We start from the raw sequence: 19,451 nt of genomic DNA on the forward strand, positions 1-19,451 counted from the left end.
TTCAATATTTATAGTAAACTACTTGCGATTTACAGCATAGAAAAGAATACAAATTTTTTTATAAGCTGATATTTTCTTAATTACAAGATTTAAAAATGTATAAAATTGTATAAAAATAACCAAAGTAAAAATTTAGTAAATAATAAAATTCGTTAACTATATTTGTAATATACTAATATTATAAATACATAGTGATATAGCATTTAATATACTTTATTGTTAGTGTAAATGATAACAAAAAATTTACATGAATCCCAAATTGTATCTAACATAAGCAACACGAGTTGGTTGGTCAGCCACGTGGTAAATGAAAATCCCGCCTGAATCCATCTTCCTTTATGCGTAAAAGATGCGACGCATTAGCCAATCAATCTTACACTCTTATGGAAAAGGTGTAAGTTGATTGGTCATAGCGTCGTTCTTGTCACGTGACGTGCTGTGTACAAAGTCATATATATATATAAATAAGGTCTGTTCTTTACAGCTGAACTGGCTGCACTAGTTCAGAGCCCATCCTTCTCCTTCCAATAGGAAAAGAAAAAGATAAACTCGGAACCAGTGCAGCCAGTTTAGCTGCAAAAAACAGACCTATAGTAGAATTGAATAGAATACGAGATGTGAGACTCATTCAATCTCACAACACTTGCATTATATTTCTACGCTTAACGTTCGGAGATTGATTTATATATAACCTGAAATACTGTATATAATTATATTATTGAACAAAAACTTAGATAATTTTTCTTTTGAAAAGAAAAGTAAGAAAGAAAAAGATGGATTTTCTGGAATATCCGGACATTTTTGCCGAGGTTAAGGGTGCTATGGTGAGAACTCTTAATTGTTTTGAAGCAAAATTGATTGCATATAATTGATTTTTATATTATTAAATAAACATTAGAATCCTAATTTGCTTGATATGATTAAGAAGCGAGAAGTTTTTATTTTATTACATGAAATTCGCTAATATTTAACATGATTGATTACAATTCTGGTCTTTTAAGTTTGTTGAAAATATGCGAATCGTTACTTTATAGTAATTATTACATTATATAATTAAAAATAGATTTTTCTTTCAAATATACAAATAATGAAAATTATTTTAATGATTAAATAATCGTATAATCGATGGAATCGTTTTCTATCATTACCAGACACCAGGTAGATTAAAGTTGACTGACCAACACCTGATCTTCAAGAATCAGAAGACTGGTAAAGTAGAACAGATTTCTGCTTCTGATATGGAGATGGTAAATTATCAAAAATTTATTGGAACCTGGGGCTTGCGTATTTTTTTAAAAAATGGTACTCTGCATCGTTTCAAAGGCTTCAAAGAAGCTGACCAGGAAAAGATTGCCAAATTCTTTTCTGTCAATTATAAAAAAGATATGTTGGAAAAAGAATTGAGTTTAAAAGGTTGGAATTGGGGTACCGCAAAATTTACGGGATCTATCCTGAGCTTTGATGTAGGTCATCACACTGCTTTCGAAATACCTCTGTATGATGTATCACAATGTAATACGGGAAAGAATGAAGTGACCTTAGAGTTCCATCAGAATGATGACGCTCCGGTCAGTCTAATGGAGATGAGGTTTCATATTCCTGTTAGTGATAGTGTCGACCAAGACCCTGTCGAAGCATTCCATCAACAGGTAAGAGAGGTTTTATTTAAATAATGAACGAATATACTCGCATACTTTAAATTCAATAAAAAGAAAAATAATTTATTTATCACTTCTAATAGGTGATGGATAAAGCATCTGTGATTAGTGTGAGTGGCGATGCGATTGCTATATTTAGAGAGATCCACTGTCTAACACCACGTGGTCGTTACGACATCAAAATCTTCCAGTCTTTCTTTCAACTGCACGGCAAAACTTTTGATTATAAAATTCCCATGTCAACTGTCTTGAGACTTTTTCTATTACCACATAAAGATAGTCGGCAAACGTTCTTTGTCGTGAGTCTGGATCCTCCCATAAAACAGGGTCAAACGCGATATCACTATCTGGTTCTCCTGTTCAATCAAGAAGAGGAGACCTCTATCGAGCTTCCATTCACTGAAAAAGAGCTAAAAGAAAAGTACGAAGACAAACTAACGAAGGAATTAACAGGACCGACATACGAAGTACTTGGCAGGGTTAGTAAAGCAAGAATTTAAAATCACGTTTTTTTTTTCTAATATTTACATCTTTATTTTAACATTATGTTATTTGTTTCGGCTAGGTGATGAAAGTAATTATTAACCGGAAGATAACTGGACCTGGACATTTCTTGGGTCATACTAAGACACCTGCGATTAGCTGCTCTTTCAAAGCCGCGGCAGGATATTTATATCCGCTCGAACGAGGTTTCATCTACGTGCATAAACCGCCAATACATATTCGTTTTGAGGAAATAGCTTCGGTAAATTTTGCGCGCGGTGGCGGTTCAACCAGATCTTTCGATTTCGAGATCGAACTTACGAGTGGTGTAGTTCACACTTTTAGCAGCATTGAAAAAGAAGAATATGGTAAATTGTTCGATTTCATTACGTCGAAGAAACTTCGCGTTAAGAATCGCGGCAAGAGTGACAAACCTAAGTACGACGAGGACTTTGGGGACAGCGATCAAGAGGATGAACCGGATGCTTACTTGGCGCGAGTCAAAGCGGAGGCGCAGGAGCGGGACGGCGAGGAAAACCAAGATTCCGAGGAAGGCTCGACTGATGAAGATTTCAATCCAAATCAAGACGTAAGTGATGTTGCCGAAGAATATGACAGTAATCCCAATAGTTCCGACAGCGACGAAGACTCGGATGCGTCTGAGACTAGTCATAAAAAGGAGAAGAAAGAAAAGAAATCTAAATCGGCAAAAACAATATCAGAAAAGCCGCGCAAGCAGAGGAAATCGAAAAAAGATAAGGACGCAAATAAACCGAAGAGACCTCCAACGGCGTTTATGTTATGGCTTAACAATACACGCGAAAGTATTAAGGCGGAGAATCCGGGAATAAATGTAACAGAAATCGCGAAAAAGGGAGGTGAAATGTGGCGAGAACTCAAAGATAAATCAGAATGGGAGGCAAAGGCAGCCAAGGCTAAAAAAGAATACGCGGCATCAATGAAGGAATACGAAGCAAGCGGAGGCGGTAAACCTAAAGAAAAGACGGAAAAAACGGAAAAAACGGAAAAGACGGAAAAGAAGAAGAAGGAAATGAAGAAAGAGTCCCCTAGCAAAATGATGACTGGCTCGTCTTTTAAAAGCAAAGAATATATCAGCGATGATGATAGTAGTAGCGACGAAAGCAAAAAGTCCGGAAAGAAGAGTTCTGATAATGAAAGCCGAGAAGGAAAGAAAGAGAAAAAAAGTGAGAAGCGATCCACGGAAGATACTGAAAAAAGGGCAGTAAAGAAGAAGAAACAAAATCAGTCAGACAATGAAGAAAGCGACGCGGAAGAACCTATTGAGAGCACTCCGCCTTCATCCGACGCGGAATCTAAAAATAGTGATTAATAAATGCTAAAGTATTCAAATCAATATTTTCTTTCATCTGTTTACATATATCAATGTTCATTTCAAAATTTGCATTATTAGGAATTCTTTGATGAAAGTAAATGACTTTACACTTACAAGAAGATAAGTGTTTAACGAGATTAATATTACATATGTGTAGTATTCATTAATATTTTAATTATAAAGTAAAATATTAATAAGATCTGAATATCGAAACAAACGAATTATTTTTACTAATTTTTCAAATTTCTATTCTCTCAAACAAATATACTTTTTCTCATTAATGAAAAAATTATGTAAAGGAAATTTTTTTTTCTGTACAAGAACTAGGGTTGTTATTTCCGTCTTATCTTCTTTCAGTAATTACTTAATATATAAAAATAATTTCTTTTTATGATTAAAATTATTCCTTTACACAATTTTCTTTCTACACAACTTAAAAGCTAAGAATTAAATAAAATGTTTGCACAAATTAAACAAATAATTAAATTTATTTCATAGCACACATATGCATTATATAATTTCTTGTGAAATATATATTTTAATATTTAATCCTACGAATGAAATCTATAAAATATTCAGTTTAAAACTCTATTGATTATTCAGTAACAATACATATAATACTATAGATGACTATACAATATTAATTATATATTCGGATATATATATATATATATATATATATATATATATATATGGTCTAGTTATTGTTTCATAAAAAAAAAATTAGAGATGACATTAAAAATATTTGCACTCCTATTGTTAACAACTTTTAAAGAAGATACGTAGGAACCAAGTACATGTGCACATTTTCTTGTCAACTATGTGGTTTCTTTTCCCTTTCGGTTTCTAGATAATTTGTCTCTATCTCTTTAAATTCAATGTGCTGCTCTTTCATGGCCTTCTAAAACATGAGAATGCATAAAATTGTTACACATATGTTGTCGTTTTTGTACTGTATTTACAATTTTAATAAGTTTTTATCAAACATTCAGTTTACACAAGAATTTGATCTGCGAGAAGGGAGACTCAACTAAAACTTACCGCTACACAATCTTTATAGACTTTAAGCAAGGAGGCACATACTGAATCATTGGTATCGCCTTTTAAAAACTTTTCAGAGAACCAACTATTAAAACAGGCATCGTATTTCTGTTTTAACTCACTGCAATGTTCCATGTTGCACTCTTGCTTTCTCTCCCTCTCTCAGTTTCATACGTTACACGTTTGCAGATTTCCTAAAGATACAAGCAAGATACAATTTGATTCTAATTACCTTGACACACTGCTGATACATTTTGAATAAATGCGAGCATGTGCTGTCACTCGTTTCACCTTTCAAGAATTTTTCAGAAAACCACGTATGGAAACAAGAGTCATACTGTTGCTTCAGTTCATTGCACGTCTCGCCTATACTGTTCATGAATAAGTATACTGCTCTGAAATCAATTCGCATCAGGCCAAATTTATAAATTTTGAAATTTGTATATAAAAAGTAAGAACATGTAATCTTAAATAGATTAGAAAAGTTGCAAGCGTAGAAAGCATTTCCTAATCTTAACGAAAATTCGTAAAATACAAAAATGTTACATTTTGCAATACTCACTTGCAGCGACGAATCTCACAACAAAGATACTTGAATTTGATGGACAAAAAATTATGCTGAATAATTGTCCTCTTGGATTATGCCGGTTAGAAACGGCGTGACCTCTTTCTCTTTTTTTCGATTCGATTAGGTTATCGAACGAAATAGCAATTGGTTCTATTTAACGTAAAACTTTTATGGAGAATCCACATATATTCACTATCCAATATACATATATACCGGCCAATCCGGTAAGTTTGTCGTATGCAGCGATGTTACCTTTGACCTTGTTTCGTTGCGTATTGGTTTTGAAGTTAAAGCGCGAAGCGGAAACATGTACCGAGAAATCCCAAAATATTGGGAGAGGGAGATGTCGGGCAATGTCAGATCAGATATGTCAAGTGTCGAACTATGCATCATCGTTATTAATTATTATTATTAATTATTATATCGTCAGAATGACGGTGCTTGATCGTAATGTAATTTTCATTATTTAATACGGTATCGCCATTCGGACGTGAGACATTGTCGTTGTTGTCAAATTAACATATTCGAGATCCTATAATTTCTTTAGATTACAGAACACACTTATAGTTAATTCAATGTCGTCATTGATAAACTCCTGATACGATAGCTATTAGCTTTAATCGTGTAGCGATGAGTAGCAAACATAGTCCAGGAAAAATTACATTGGGGATGATGAAAGGTAGGTTGGAAAAATGTTGATTGGATATGTTAACAATTCAAGCTTAATATTTGTAACAAATATTAAGCTTGAGTGTATAATGTAATTTTCTAAATCTTTTATTATATATTTGACTGATCTTTGCATTGTTTTTTTAAAGGCAAGCCAATTGCCACATCTGTACCAGTGATTCATTACCGAGCTAATGACGACGAATTAGAGGAGCTATATCCAAGTTCCTCCGATGAGGAAAAACGTGGCACTTCGGAGTCTGATAAAACAAGACTTCCATCAAGCCCCTCCAAAGGTAGTGAAGATGGCCAAGGATTGGAAAATGGATCGGAGAGACGTTCGACCGATGATAATGTGTCTGAGGGCACTCCTCCATCTTCAGATCCATGGAAGGTGTTGTCCGAGATCAAACGAAATATTACAAAAACATTTGAAGAGAAACTTTCTGAGATAAAAAGCGATAAAAAGAAGAAAAGATTTAACAAAGATAATTCCAGTATTAGTGATTCAGAAGATCCAGGAGATATCACACCAATTGATGAGAATGTCAATGAAAAGCAAGAGAAGGAATCAACTTTATCCGTTGCTCGCAATAAAAGTACTGCTGCGAGATTCGTCGGCTTTTCGCAAGTAAAAACTGGTTTAAAAACCAAAAACTCTCAGGATGAAAGTGTAGAGAGTGGTGTAGAAGCCGCTGAATTTTCCGAATCTACTCCTGAACAGCCTCTTTTTGAATCCCAAGATTGTTTTCGCACCAAGGATAAAAGAAACGATATTACGTGTCATCGTAATCTCTTCAGCCAACCAGATGGATGCATTCAGATGAAAGAAGAAATAAAATTTAGTACATTGCTCTCTCGTATGAAGGATCATGTATTTCAGCAATTGACAAAGCAGTTAGCTGCATTGTTTATCCTTATATTTGCTTTCTGCTTTGTGATTCCATTGCCTCCACACTTGGTTGGTTTTTTTGTAGGAGTATTTGCTACAGTAATAATATACAAATTAATATTAAGGATCAAGGAAATTTTAGCAATACCTTTAAATGAAGAGCCTGCACATGTGGTGGTTCCTGTATTGGAGATACCAGCGGTGGAGGAGCATGCAGTCCAAGAGAGATATGAAGGATGGTTGAACGAGTTGCCATATATTTATGATCCCCATAACTATCATGTGGCACGCACAAAGTCAGTTTTCTTCAGTCTGGAAGGTGGAGTGCTGCGTGTTATGGAGACTAGAATGAAAGTACCAAAGAGAGCAGTGTGGGATGAACCTATACGAAAATTTAAATTTATTAGGAAACGTGTGTATAATCTTATTGGTGCAAAGATAGAATTGTTACCAGAAGGACTCATTCGGAGAAGGTAATCACATCATATATATATAATTATTTGATATTTTATAATAAATTTGTTATACATAGAATAAAAGTATTTCTAATATACAGGAGATGGAGCAAAAAATATCCAATTTGTATTACAATGGATCCAGGAGCGTTAATAGAGGTTACAAATGACACAAATATTGGAAAGGAGTCCTTCGAGGATGAGAAGAAAACTGCTTATGCGGAAGGAGTTAATGAAGAAGTCGAGGAAAATACCTTGGGCGAGGACACAAAAAGTGAAGACGAAGATTCTAGATTTGAATTCCTTAAAGATAATGAAGAAGATGAGTTAAAAATCGATGAAGATGAAGATGATGACGATCTTTCGCAATCCAAGTCCTTAAGAAGTATTTACGAGGACTGTCGCGACAACGAAGAAATCACCAAATGTAGACTTTATGTATTCGCGCGTGCCGACCGAGAGAAGGAAGATTGGTAATATTTCTTTGCAATAAAATATTTTTTAAATCAATCGAAATAATTAAGAAAGATTCTAATCAAATTTCTCAATTCTCAAAATATGGTTTGGAACTTAAAATTTCTTCTTCATCATAAAATTTTAATTTAAAATGACCTTTTAGGTTTCGAAGATTGGTATCAGCAGCATCTTTTTCGAAAAAACGGCATTCAACTTGTTCCATAAACGATTGCGCATCCTGCATAAATGCAATCTCTGTGCTGGATGTGGCAGAAACGAAATTGCTCGAGAATCCCGAAATCTCTTATAACAGCTATATGAGCAAGTACCTGAATGTAAGCGATGCGAAAATCAAATTAACTTCAAAATCTTTGTGCTGATAGAGTGTGATAGAGCGATTATCTTCTAGGTGGATCCTGAGGGTTCTCCAAAGGAAGATGATGTTCTCTGGGTAAACTGTCTCCTGGAACGACTACTGTTCGACATGCACAGTTGTCCAGAGACAATTAATCTTATTCAAGACAAAATACAGCGTAAACTGTCTAATATAAAACTTCCATATTTCATGGAGAGCCTTCTCATAACAGAAATAATGATCGGACAGAATGCTCCAAAGATTCATAAAATTACTAAACCGGTACTCGATGAACGTGGGCTTTGGTTTGATATGAATATTATCTATAAGGGTTGTGTGACAATGATTGTAGAGACAAAGCTGAATCTAATGAAACTAACGCGTGCGAGTAGTGTTTCCGGTGAGATCGACGAAAAATCTATTCCTACTAGATCACCGATATTCGACAGCGATGTAGAAGATAGTCCAGAGACATCCACGGAAGACGAAGATATCGGAAATGTCGCATCATGTGCCACATCCAAAGACGCCACGTAAGTGAATTAATAAATTAAATTGAGTGTTTTAATTTATAACTCGCTTTTTTCGTGTCTATTTAGTTATATGACAGTAATCTTTAATGTATCTTTATAAAATGCATTCTTATATTAAGAATATATGAATATAATAAAATATACAAACTTAATTTTTTGCGATCAAATGTCACAATATATGCTCTTATCAACTAACCTCCATTAAACACCTTAAAAATTTTTCGTAAAGAAACCCGTGATTAATAGACTATGTAATAATTTGCGATAAGATTAATTAGATTTTCGCATATTACAGACCAATTCAATCTTCTGGCAAGAAATTTCTTAACATGGTCGATAAGCTAGCAGCCAACAAGTATTTCCGACATGTAAGCAAATGATTTTTAATTATATTTATGTTTAATTAGTTAATTTATTTTATTATTAATAATTATATAAAAATGATAAAGCTCATTAGCTCATGTTAATTAATTGAATAATTTTTAGGCTACTGAGTTATCTTACATACGAAGAGCAATGGAGGGTGTTTCCAATACAGAGATCCGCTTCACGGTTAGCATATCCGGCATTGAGGGTTGTCTCTTAGTAAACATCCCTCCACCACCCTCTGATCGACTCTGGTACGGTTTCAAACCTGTGCCCAAAATCACTCTTACCGTACAGCCAGCCCTTGGGGAAAGGACCGTCAACATTGTATATGTGACCAAATGGATTGAGAATAAGCTGCTCAGGGAATTCGAAAAATTAGTAGTTCTACCAAATATGGATGATCTAGTTTTGTCACTCTGCCCAAATTATCCGTTTGTTGTGGCGTAGACACATTTTATGTCAGCCAAAACAGTTTTCTGCTTTTACATTACTTTTTTTGTGTATGGTTTATAAACAATATTACACACACATACACACATCGCTCGTGTAATTGAGAAATGGATTTTTTCTCATCAATACGATAATTCATCAAAATTCGTAAGTATAAATCTATGAAAAAATTAGGAGATTGTCAGATGACAATGATGTAGCTCTTTAGCTCTATTTTTACAAGATTTTTTAATATTACATTATTTTTCTTGCAAAGAATATTTTATTAAGTATATACAGTATTTACAAGAAAATGAGAAGAATAATTGTGATATATCATTTTAGTAATGTTATCTTTATATTTATAAAATGAAAAAAATTAATGAAAAAAAGACGGGAGAGAAAAAAATCATATTATGAGGGAGCATTATTTTTATTAAAATATGTAAAAAAAATGTAGCGAGCAAGAGACGTACGGGAAAGCAAGGCAATTTAATTAATATTTAGTTAAGTGCGATACTCGCTGCAGATCGTTTAATTATATGTATAACTATAAATATCATGAAACTAACGCCGCGCCGTATCCTAGATAAACAAAAATACTATTATCAATGTCTATGTGATCATACAATTAGTCATTTAACACAGGCAGCTGATACAGAATATTTTAAAATTATTATTAAAATATTGTGAAATAATTGAATTAATTACAGTGAAATTAAATAATCGGTTATTGTGAATGAATAAAATGAGCAAAATTGTCAATATATGAAACGAAATATAAACACTCGCGTGGCAGTAGAACTTTTTGGGCCGTGATATTTAGGCTCGTAATATAATCAAGCAAACATAGTTGATCGACAAGATGTGTAGAAAAAGAAAGTACATGATGTTAATATCGCTTATCAAAATCGACCGCGTTTATTTTAAGCGCGACGCCCAAAAAATATTAACTTTCTATATACGACTATTGACATAGATACGCGTAAAATAATCGGATTACAACAAATATGTAAATTTTATTTTTCTGCAAGAGAAAACAAAACTAAACTTCGATAGCTTTACGACAAATGTAGCAGAAAAGTATTCTCCTCCGTCTTGATCGACTAAGTAAACTATACTATTAATTCAACGATGCATTAAAAGAAAGCAAAATCTATATATATAAATGTATTCACTGAATACATGGTTTGTATCTACTAGCCAGTTTGATCTATGAGCTGTGTTATTTTGTTTGATACTGTATAAATATATGTGTGTGAACGTTTGTGTATTTGCGCGTCTGCTCAGGGAGATTATATATAGAACAAATCCTGGAATCACAATGTGATTTTATTTTATGATAAAAGTCACACACACACACACACACACAAATTTCTTAAAAATAAGGAAACTTTTTTATCAAACATATAAGACATAAATTATATTAGAAAGAACATTTCATATGTTTAAATATACAATTAATGCAATGAAGCAAATATATTTTGTAAAAATTTTTTAAATGATATTTTTTGTTAAGACTTGCACCATTGTTGAGCTCACATTGTGAGTCCAGAGTTAGATCACAGAGTTATATTGTAACAGTTTTTGCAAAAATAAATTATATTGTACAATTATCACCAGTTCCTTAGAAAGTTTCTTTCTCAAAAATAAGTATTTTTTCTAAAAAGAAATTAATTTCTTCTATTATTATATAAGTTGTAATACTTAAGGTAGATAATTTTTCTTTTTTTCTCTCTCATTTCCTATCAAAATGATTCTAACTCGTGAACCATTGTCTCTATTATATACAATACATAATATAGTTAAAAAAATTAAAAAGTACATATAGAGAGGAATACAGCTTCTCTTTATTTTTCCAAATATATTTTCTTTATTTATAGCACATATCTTTTACTATATAAAAACTGATGTTATTCCAATCAGTATAAAAATTTATAAAATTTGTTTATTAAATCTGTACAATTGTTATAAATCTAATCAATACAAACAAATTAATAATATTTAATTCTGCAGCGAGTCAACATATTCGTCTATATAAAATTTATATATATATATATATATATATATATATATATATATATATATATATATAGAGAGAGAGAGAGAGAGAGAGAGAGAGAGAGAGAATCTTAATCACACACACATTGCGCACATTCTCTTAACAGATATAAAATTTTATTCTCATATTAAATCCAAGATATTGATAATTAAATTACAAGAAATCTAAAAGATTAAAAAAAGAATCAACTTTAAGGAAATATAATTAAATAAATAGATAAAATTTTTGTACATGATCTCACAAGAGTAAATTTTATTTCAATGAAAACTAATATGCAAAGATTAAATATTATATCATTAAAGATGAAAGAATCATGAATATAAGAGGGTTTTAACAAAGGTTTAAACGAAATTTTTGTTTTAAGGAAAAGTATGCAATTTCTGAGCTATTCTGTATATAATAATTCTTTTGCTCTCTGGAACAAATATTAGAACAAATGTGCTTTCTATTTTCTCGTGCACGTTTTTCCACGTTTTTCTTAATGCAACAAATAATATCACAGTTTGGAGATCAACAGTCTGACAGTTGCATGCTACGTACACCAAGAATAATGTTCTTTATGTATATAATACTCTCGTATATGGCTAAATTGGCAGTTTTTCGATGTGGCATTACCATAATGATTTTGTATAGATTTTCAGTTTTGCAACATAATAGATACTTGTACCTGCTATTTAGTTTACAGTTTATAGGTCTTCACAGCTTTCTGAAGAAAATTTTAAATCGTATTGGCTAGCTGTTGAGGACGCAGGGCGCGGTATCCATCTCCCGTACAATCTGTTTCCATGTCTCCAGCCTAGGTGCGCACACCAAAATGAGATCACCGAGACGTCGCTTGGCCATTATCACAAATTCGCCAGGGCCGTGTCGCGCGTCACACACCACTGGTATTCTCACGCGTATGCTTCTCTTATAAGACGCTGGTATGTCGATGTTCTCATTATTCTGTCAATATACATTATATTTTATAATTTAGTTTGTCTGTTATAGAGATTTAAAAGAATCTAAAATCGACTTTATGTTTCATCTTATATAGCTCATTACCTCGGCTTCCTGAACTTGGCGTAGAATCTTGGTAATCCTGAGCACCAATTCGGCAGCGTCTAGATGAAGCTGTTCAACGGCAGTGACAGTGCCTGTAGCAACCAAGTCACTCTGACAATAAGCATTGGCAAGCTCTTCCATGGAACATGGTCTGCATTCTTCTTCTTCATCTGGCATATGCAGCGCACCCCCTTTCGGTGAATTTGATTCCAAGTCGTACTGTAGCTTGACCTTGGTGCTTTTAAAAGAATAATCATCCTCTGCTTCCATGTAAAGCGCGGCCATGTGCTCCCGTGAGCGAAAGCATCGATGCGAATACTCATGTTTGCCATCAGATGGAGAATAGATCTGCCTCAACTTGCGGCCAGCTTCTAGAAACACTCGTGCAGGTCCAGAAATCTTAACGCATGTACGAAAACCCAAACTGCTGAGATTGACAGCAATGTTTCTCGTGGATGAAGCCGGGAAAGAGAAGACCACTCTCAAAGCACCATGAGGATAACGCCATAGTACGGTTCCTCGAGCACAGCGTAGATATACTGGTCGAACACCACCGCTTTCTCCTCCTCCGCTATACAAAAAAAGGTGTACATATTTCAGTGACATATTCTTACAAATATATCGAGATTACAATAACAATATTAAGCAATATATATTATGCATAACATTAATATATGAAGAAGTTGAAGTATACTGAAATCCTTTTTATAGAATATAAAGAATGACGAATGAAAAAATTTACAAAAATATATTTTTATTCTATCAGAAATTACATTAGTTGTATGTACTGGAATTGTGAAAGTTAAAATGTAGAAAGAGAATCTTGATAATAGAAAGGCACTAACCTTCCAGACCAGTCGCATTGGTCCGCAACGGTATGTTCGTAGGCGGATACGCTGACAAAAATCAGGCTAAGAGCAACAATTATCGCACGTAACATTTTCAATATATACACACTATATAACAATCGGTATAAGCACGTCACATGTTTGATGTCACGAAGACGCCTCCGCGAAAGTCGAATCGCGATAAAAGGCCTTTTCTCGAATTAAGTACTCTAAGAACAATTCTTTTGCTCGTTTCTACAATATCTTAATTAAGAACGTGTTATCATCATTTAAGAGTTTTCCTGGAAATGTCTCAACTGAATCAGAATTCATCGAGTAAAGACGTTCATGAAATATTTCGACACTATCCTTCCAGATGGTTACTCGATGAATGGCGAACAATCGTGCGAGCTACGACACTTGGAAAAATAATTTCGACTTTCTTGCAAAAAATACGAAACGTCCGCGGGAAAGATAAGTGATACTGTATGATATTGTACCGCGTACGATAGTCACGAGCCCGAATATGCGTACGAAGACCGTAAACATAATCTCACGATCGTCCTTGTTATGGACCGCCCACCGAGAATCTCGCGGAGTTCTCCGCGAGCGCACTACGCATTTTCTTCTGGCACGAACTGAGTCTAATTATCACGTCGCAGAAACATTCCGATGAATGCACACATACAGTTTCTTTTATTTAGGCTTCCTCTATTTTATGTCCTGGAAGATTTTCCCTCGATCCCCAGATTTATTTCAGCGGCACATGCATAGAAGAAAAATATCGTTGCGTCCTCTCTTTCACTCGCTCTCTCACTCCGATGTGATCACATGGCAAAAATGCTAGTACAGGCTCCAAGCTGACGAGCTTTCCCCGTTCGAGATAGGCTTAGATAAACTTAGATTTAGCTACATTAAAACTATTTAGCGATACTCGGAGTCTTTACACGGATTAATCGCGCATATGATCTCTTATTCCTTTGTATTCGATCGCTATAAGATTAATTTACACAAATATTGTATATATTCCATGTAATCTCTTACATCGCTATTAATGAAATCGTGCGAAAAAAAACCAATTGTCCTATCAATCGGATCACAAAAATGTCGTTTTCTTAACTTTGCTCAAAATTTCCTTGTCCACTCGTCCATCTTTTGTTCATCATTAAATCTGATACCATGCCTAGATCAATTTATTTTTATGACTCTTTAGAGTCCGCCTCATGATATCCTTAAAGAATTTGTTTTATGTAGTACAGGAGAGAGCAAAATGCGTACAAATATATATATATATTTTTTTTTTACCATAAAGAAAGAGGAAGGAGGATCGACGAGACCGTTACGAGACAGGATGCATTTGTCTAGGAGTTGGATTAGATATTCGAAAGGATCATAGGGTCGGCGCACCAGAAGATCGCTCATCAGAAATTCGATGATATCAGGAATCCTCTTTTCTTTCAGATACAATATCGCTTCTTGCTCTCGCATGTTTTGCGATGTGCAATGATTGGCGTCAGTTTTACAAGGAACATCGCGTATCTCTCGTTCTGAAAATGAATTTGATTAATCGTCCCGGTAAATGGATTACATGCCATCTCTTATCCTCAATAATCTAATAAAATAGAAAAATTATTGCTCTCCTAGATGCCTACGTGCCCGAGTTTTACTTGGGATCAAGCTAGACTCAATGTAATAATCATTTTTATTCATTTCGAAACCTGTATCAATATGCATCCAATCTGATCTAATCATGACTAATCATGTCCAAAAAGTAGTACAAAACAAATGATATTTCCATTTGTCGCTATTGGGGAATTTATTAAAATTCCTGTCACACACCATCTGATAAAGGCTGCGGTCGAGAAGACGCTAGAAATGCTTCGAAGCGTTTCATTGACCAATCAGGACACAAAGAATAAAGATTTCTTTGTTCTGATTGGTTAATGCAACGCCTCGAAGCATTTCTAGCGTCTTCCCGACCGCAGCCAAAGAGTGGTGTTCGTCTTGACGCTGTAAATGCTGAAAGCATTGAATTGACCAATCAGGATAAAGAAAATCTGTCGATTTCATGCGATATCGGCTTTGTTGTATTTATGTGATCTTTTTGCGATGTATCCAATTACGATGACGGTCAATGACGGTTTTTTGATTGTTATTCGATTTTATTAAAGTTGCAGTTTTTAACTTAACGAATTTGTTCACTTTATATATATTTAATTCTCTTACATTTTTTTTATTGTATATAATAATAGTGTTAAGTAAGTGGTTTGAAATATATATATATAAATACCTTGTTTTTATATGTACAATTTTCCATCTGCTCAGCTGCTTTTGACACAATTAAATTCTATAAAGTTTTTTACAATTTAATTATTAAATAATAGTTATTTGTGCAATATAATTAATATATTTTTAATTTCTTTTTAGAGAGAATATGGCTGTGGTAATGCTATTCAGCAAAAGTGCATGTATATTTCGACAGTATCCACAATGTAGACTTTTGCTAGTCAATGCACTTCATTCTCCAGGATGTAACAGTTACGGAAAAGATAGACACAAGTATGAATACAAGCAGACTCGTAATTTTAAAAATTTTGGTCATACCAGAAAAAAATCTAGCTTTATTGCTGCTTTACCAATTGTAATTCCCAGCATTGGGTTGTTTATATCCATGAGTATTGATTGGCAACGGTGAGTCAATACTATTAAATATCAAAAATAACAAATATTAAATGTTACGAAGACATAAGAGAATAATTTGAATAATTCTCAAAAATTATATTTTGCTATATAATATATTAATATAAAGTATTATCTTGCAGGCTACTTAATCTAGTACCACCTAAAGTGGAGGCAGCCAGTATATTAGTGGAGGAGACCCAGGATAATGGAAACATAGAACATGGAACGGAGCAGGATTTACAAAAGAAGAAGAAAAATAAGAAAGAGAAGATTGGATTTCGCGATAGAAAGGTTTATTGAACACTTACACTATTGATATTGATTTCATATATAAATGTTAAAGTTGTTCAAAATAATTTCAAGAATATTGAATAAATTCCCACATGCATTATATAAGATATTTGTGTTTACATTATTTATATCGCACAAGTTGTATTTTTATTATTAAAAGAACAAAAGATATAGATTTGTATTATTTTTCTTAATGAAATATATAGATATAAAAGTTGTACAATTATGCAATAAAATAAGAGATATACAATATGCAGCAATAATTTTTGTATATATTGTTAAACATAGTAATAGTACTGCAAACTTAACAATTTTATGCTTTATTTACATTGGCATGTATCTGTATAGCAGAACGATGCAGGCTGAAGTGTTTTTGCAGATAATAGAATACGAGAACAGGATAAGGGCGTATTCAACGCCAGATAAAATTTTTCGTTATTTTGCAACTGTGAAAATGACTAGCTTAGAAGGTATGGAAATCTATATGACACCCGATGATTTTCTGCGGGCTATCACACCAAACATGCAACAGCCAAATGGTAGGGCTTTTCAAAATTTTTGTCATATTAGCGTTATTGCAGTATATAATCTTGGAGTTTAATTGTTCTCTTATCTACAATAATTTATACTAAGTCTTACTAAGCACTACTTATACTTGTCTCGCTCTGCTAACCGGAAGCTTTGTTATCCTATATGATATGACTCGCATGAAAATTCTTATGTAATAATCAAGTAAGAAAATTGCTGATTATCGAAATTGAACGTGGATAACATTACTAAAATGTATTATGCACTACTAAATCTCTGCAATAATTTTACATACTTTTGAAACCCACGATTATCAACTAACTGTGTGTATGCGCAGATAATAGAATACGAAAATCGTATAAGGCATTACTCCACACCGGACAAAGTGTTCCGTTACTTCGCGACCCTCCAGGTCACGAGCAACGACATGCACGAAGTGTTTATGACGCCGGATGACTTTTTAAGATCAATGACGCCCGGCGTAAAACAGCCCGATGGTAATCCTATACGATTATGCTTCGCTTGGCATTCAGTACTTCCAATTGATTACAAGACGTTGCGTTGCGATCCCCTACTTTTTTTGCATGTGCAAATTCAATTAACATTTTAAAAAGAATAATTATATTCTAGATAAAATTATAAAAAAACTGTAATTATAATTTGCAGATTATAATTTTCCAAAATTATATATTATATTTATATTAATTTATATAAGAAATATAAAAAAGGAAGCTATTAATAATTATAACATCATTGACTTTCAGGCCTTGGACTAGATCAGTACAAACGTTACGATCCAAAGGTATTAACAAGATTCAGTAAAGAAGAAACATTTAGGATATTCCTATGTGAGAATATTTTTTTTTCTTTTAGAATATTCATACGAAATTAGAATTGGAATTGGACGAAGACAGCATTTTCTACAAGCTTGGCAGTGCAGGCCTCATTACTTTCTCCGATTACATCTTTTTGTTGACTGTATTATCAAGTAAGTTCTATGTCCACTATTCCACATTAAATTTTAATTCTGTTTACGAGAACATAAAGAAATTTGTTTAAATATACATATTAATTAAACTTTCTATAATATACATAAATATTAGATTTTAATGGTAAAATTTGATTTTGCAGCCTCTAGACGTCACTTTGAAATTGCCTTTAGAATGTTCGACTTCAATGGAGACGGTGATGTCGATTCCGATGAGTTTGGAAAAGTGGCTACATTAATACGGCAACAAACTAGTATAGGCACTCGACACCGTGATCACGCAACTACAGGAAATACATTTAAGGTCATAAAGAACTTATTAATATTTGAATGAAATTTTCAAAAAATGATAAATATTAAATACGTTATTAGCTCTTGAATTATGTTTAAATTATGTGTTTAAAAACTCTATTGAAAATAATTAAAATTTTTTTTATTTCACTCAGGGAGTGAATTCCGCGCTAACTACATATTTCTTTGGGCCACAAATGAATCAGAAGCTAACCATCGAGAAATTCCTGGACTTTCAGCAACAACTGCAGCGGGAGATTCTGAGTCTTGAGGTAAGAATCAAGTCATCAATTTAATATTCTCATTTATATTTGATTATTTGATATATGATTATATATATTTTTCTGCTTAGTTCGAACGACGAAATCCGGATGAGAATGGCAATATTACTGAGGTAGATTTTACGGAATTACTATTGGCTTATGCCGGATATTCAGCAAAAAAGAAGGCGAAAATGTTGAAAAGAGTGAAAAAGACGTAAATATATGGAAATATTTCTTCATTTTCATTCTTATATTTTACATTATTATATACTTAAATATCAATTGTTTACAGTTTCAAAGAAGATCCGAAAGGCATTAACAAAGAGGAATATCTAAAATTCTTTCACTTTTTGAACAACATTAATGACGTAGATACAGCTTTGACATTCTATCATATAGCCGGCGCGTCTATCGATCAAGGTACGATATGAAATAATTTAGAATAATTACACAAATATTCCCTTCCGAAGAAACTTGTTGACATTTATTCATAAATATTTATGTATAATATTGCAGCGACATTAAAACATGTAGCAAAAACTGTAGCGCACGTGGATCTGAGTGACCATATTATTCAAGTAGTATATACGATTTTCGACGAAAACAGTAAGTTGATTTTTACTGATAGGGTGCTATTTCTAATTCATAGACTGTTAAAAACGTGACTGCATTATCTGTGATATAATATATAGATATAAAAAATACATCTTGAGTGGTAAAATTATTCAGATATTGCGAATTTTGTTTTTTATAGTGGATGGACAACTTAGCAATCGGGAATTCGTCGCTGTGATGAAAAACCGTGTTCTGCGTGGTTTGGAAAAATCGAAGGATACTGGATTTGTCAAGTTAATTCAATCTTTGATAAAGTGTGCAAAAAATAGCAATCTCTTGTCGTACGATAAATAAGTAAAGCCATGTATAGAAACTAAATGCTAATTAATTTATATATATTTAATTCATTGATTGTAATATATATAGGAATATAAAAAATTACTATTCTTAACTAGAGATTATAATAAATATTTATAATAGAATCGTTATGTTGATATTTGTAGTTTATATTATTATTAGGAGAGAGTTAGAGATTTATATGATAGCAAATTTTACATTAATGATGTATTGTACTAGTCCACTTTCACTATGAAATAGAGCATGAAATATCAGCCAAAAAAAGCTCGCGAGATATAGAGCTACAATTTTACCCATTCAG

At 33.1% G+C, this 19,451-nt stretch overlaps 5 protein-coding genes across 7 annotated transcripts; 3 read left to right on the plus strand and 2 right to left on the minus strand.

The window, feature by feature from the left end:
- The first annotated feature begins 598 nt into the window (after window positions 1-598).
- Ssrp (structure specific recognition protein) lies at window positions 599-3,961 on the plus strand. Its single transcript, XM_070303208.1, has 4 exons — window positions 599-824; window positions 1,152-1,649; window positions 1,742-2,137; window positions 2,224-3,961. The coding sequence occupies exons 1-4, from the start codon at window positions 774-776 to the stop codon at window positions 3,490-3,492; spliced, it is 2,214 nt and encodes a 737-aa protein (XP_070159309.1). The 5' UTR covers window positions 599-773; the 3' UTR covers window positions 3,493-3,961.
- Window positions 3,962-4,052: 91 nt separating this feature from the next.
- LOC138937204 (TP53-regulated inhibitor of apoptosis 1) lies at window positions 4,053-5,499 on the minus strand. Of its 2 annotated transcripts, none has more exons than XM_070303215.1 (3): window positions 5,099-5,499; window positions 4,769-4,926; window positions 4,053-4,396 (listed from the first exon to the last, which is right to left on the minus strand). In XM_070303215.1, the coding sequence occupies exons 2-3, from the start codon at window positions 4,913-4,915 to the stop codon at window positions 4,310-4,312; spliced, it is 234 nt and encodes a 77-aa protein (XP_070159316.1). In that variant the 5' UTR covers window positions 4,916-4,926; window positions 5,099-5,499; the 3' UTR covers window positions 4,053-4,309. The 2 variants fall into 2 exon arrangements, with proteins under 2 accessions (XP_070159316.1, XP_070159315.1); XM_070303214.1 differs by having other exon boundaries at window positions 4,769-4,931; window positions 5,099-5,481.
- Window positions 5,071-10,879, plus strand: LOC138937199 (testis-expressed protein 2). Its single transcript, XM_070303207.1, has 7 exons — window positions 5,071-5,783; window positions 5,923-7,138; window positions 7,222-7,593; window positions 7,740-7,911; window positions 7,986-8,464; window positions 8,760-8,832; window positions 8,951-10,879. Exons 1-7 carry the CDS (start codon window positions 5,735-5,737, stop codon window positions 9,278-9,280), a joined length of 2,691 nt encoding a protein of 896 aa, XP_070159308.1. The 5' UTR covers window positions 5,071-5,734; the 3' UTR covers window positions 9,281-10,879.
- Window positions 9,663-14,351, minus strand: Metrn (meteorin). The gene is made up of 3 exons (XM_070303213.1): window positions 13,214-14,351; window positions 12,369-12,939; window positions 9,663-12,269 (listed from the first exon to the last, which is right to left on the minus strand). The coding sequence occupies exons 1-3, from the start codon at window positions 13,306-13,308 to the stop codon at window positions 12,057-12,059; spliced, it is 879 nt and encodes a 292-aa protein (XP_070159314.1). The 5' UTR covers window positions 13,309-14,351; the 3' UTR covers window positions 9,663-12,056.
- A 963-nt stretch (window positions 14,352-15,314) lies between these two features.
- Window positions 15,315-19,251, plus strand: Micu1 (Mitochondrial calcium uptake 1). 2 transcript variants are annotated; one of them, XM_070302425.1, is made up of 12 exons: window positions 15,315-15,453; window positions 15,623-15,886; window positions 16,018-16,168; window positions 16,548-16,707; window positions 17,461-17,498; window positions 17,570-17,684; window positions 17,828-17,988; window positions 18,131-18,247; window positions 18,328-18,452; window positions 18,531-18,658; window positions 18,755-18,844; window positions 18,993-19,251. In XM_070302425.1, the coding sequence occupies exons 2-12, from the start codon at window positions 15,630-15,632 to the stop codon at window positions 19,145-19,147; spliced, it is 1,497 nt and encodes a 498-aa protein (XP_070158526.1). In that variant the 5' UTR covers window positions 15,315-15,453; window positions 15,623-15,629; the 3' UTR covers window positions 19,148-19,251. The 2 variants fall into 2 exon arrangements, with proteins under 2 accessions (XP_070158526.1, XP_070158525.1); XM_070302424.1 differs by lacking the exon at window positions 16,548-16,707 and adding an exon at window positions 17,034-17,193.
- Window positions 19,252-19,451: the final 200 nt, after the last annotated feature.

The sequence above is a fragment of the Polyergus mexicanus genome, unplaced genomic scaffold, assembly GCF_030449975.1.
Source record: "Polyergus mexicanus isolate NDT 795.1 unplaced genomic scaffold, iyPolMexi1.0 SCAF_10, whole genome shotgun sequence".
In the NCBI taxonomy this organism is placed as follows: Eukaryota; Metazoa; Arthropoda; class Insecta; order Hymenoptera; family Formicidae; genus Polyergus; species Polyergus mexicanus.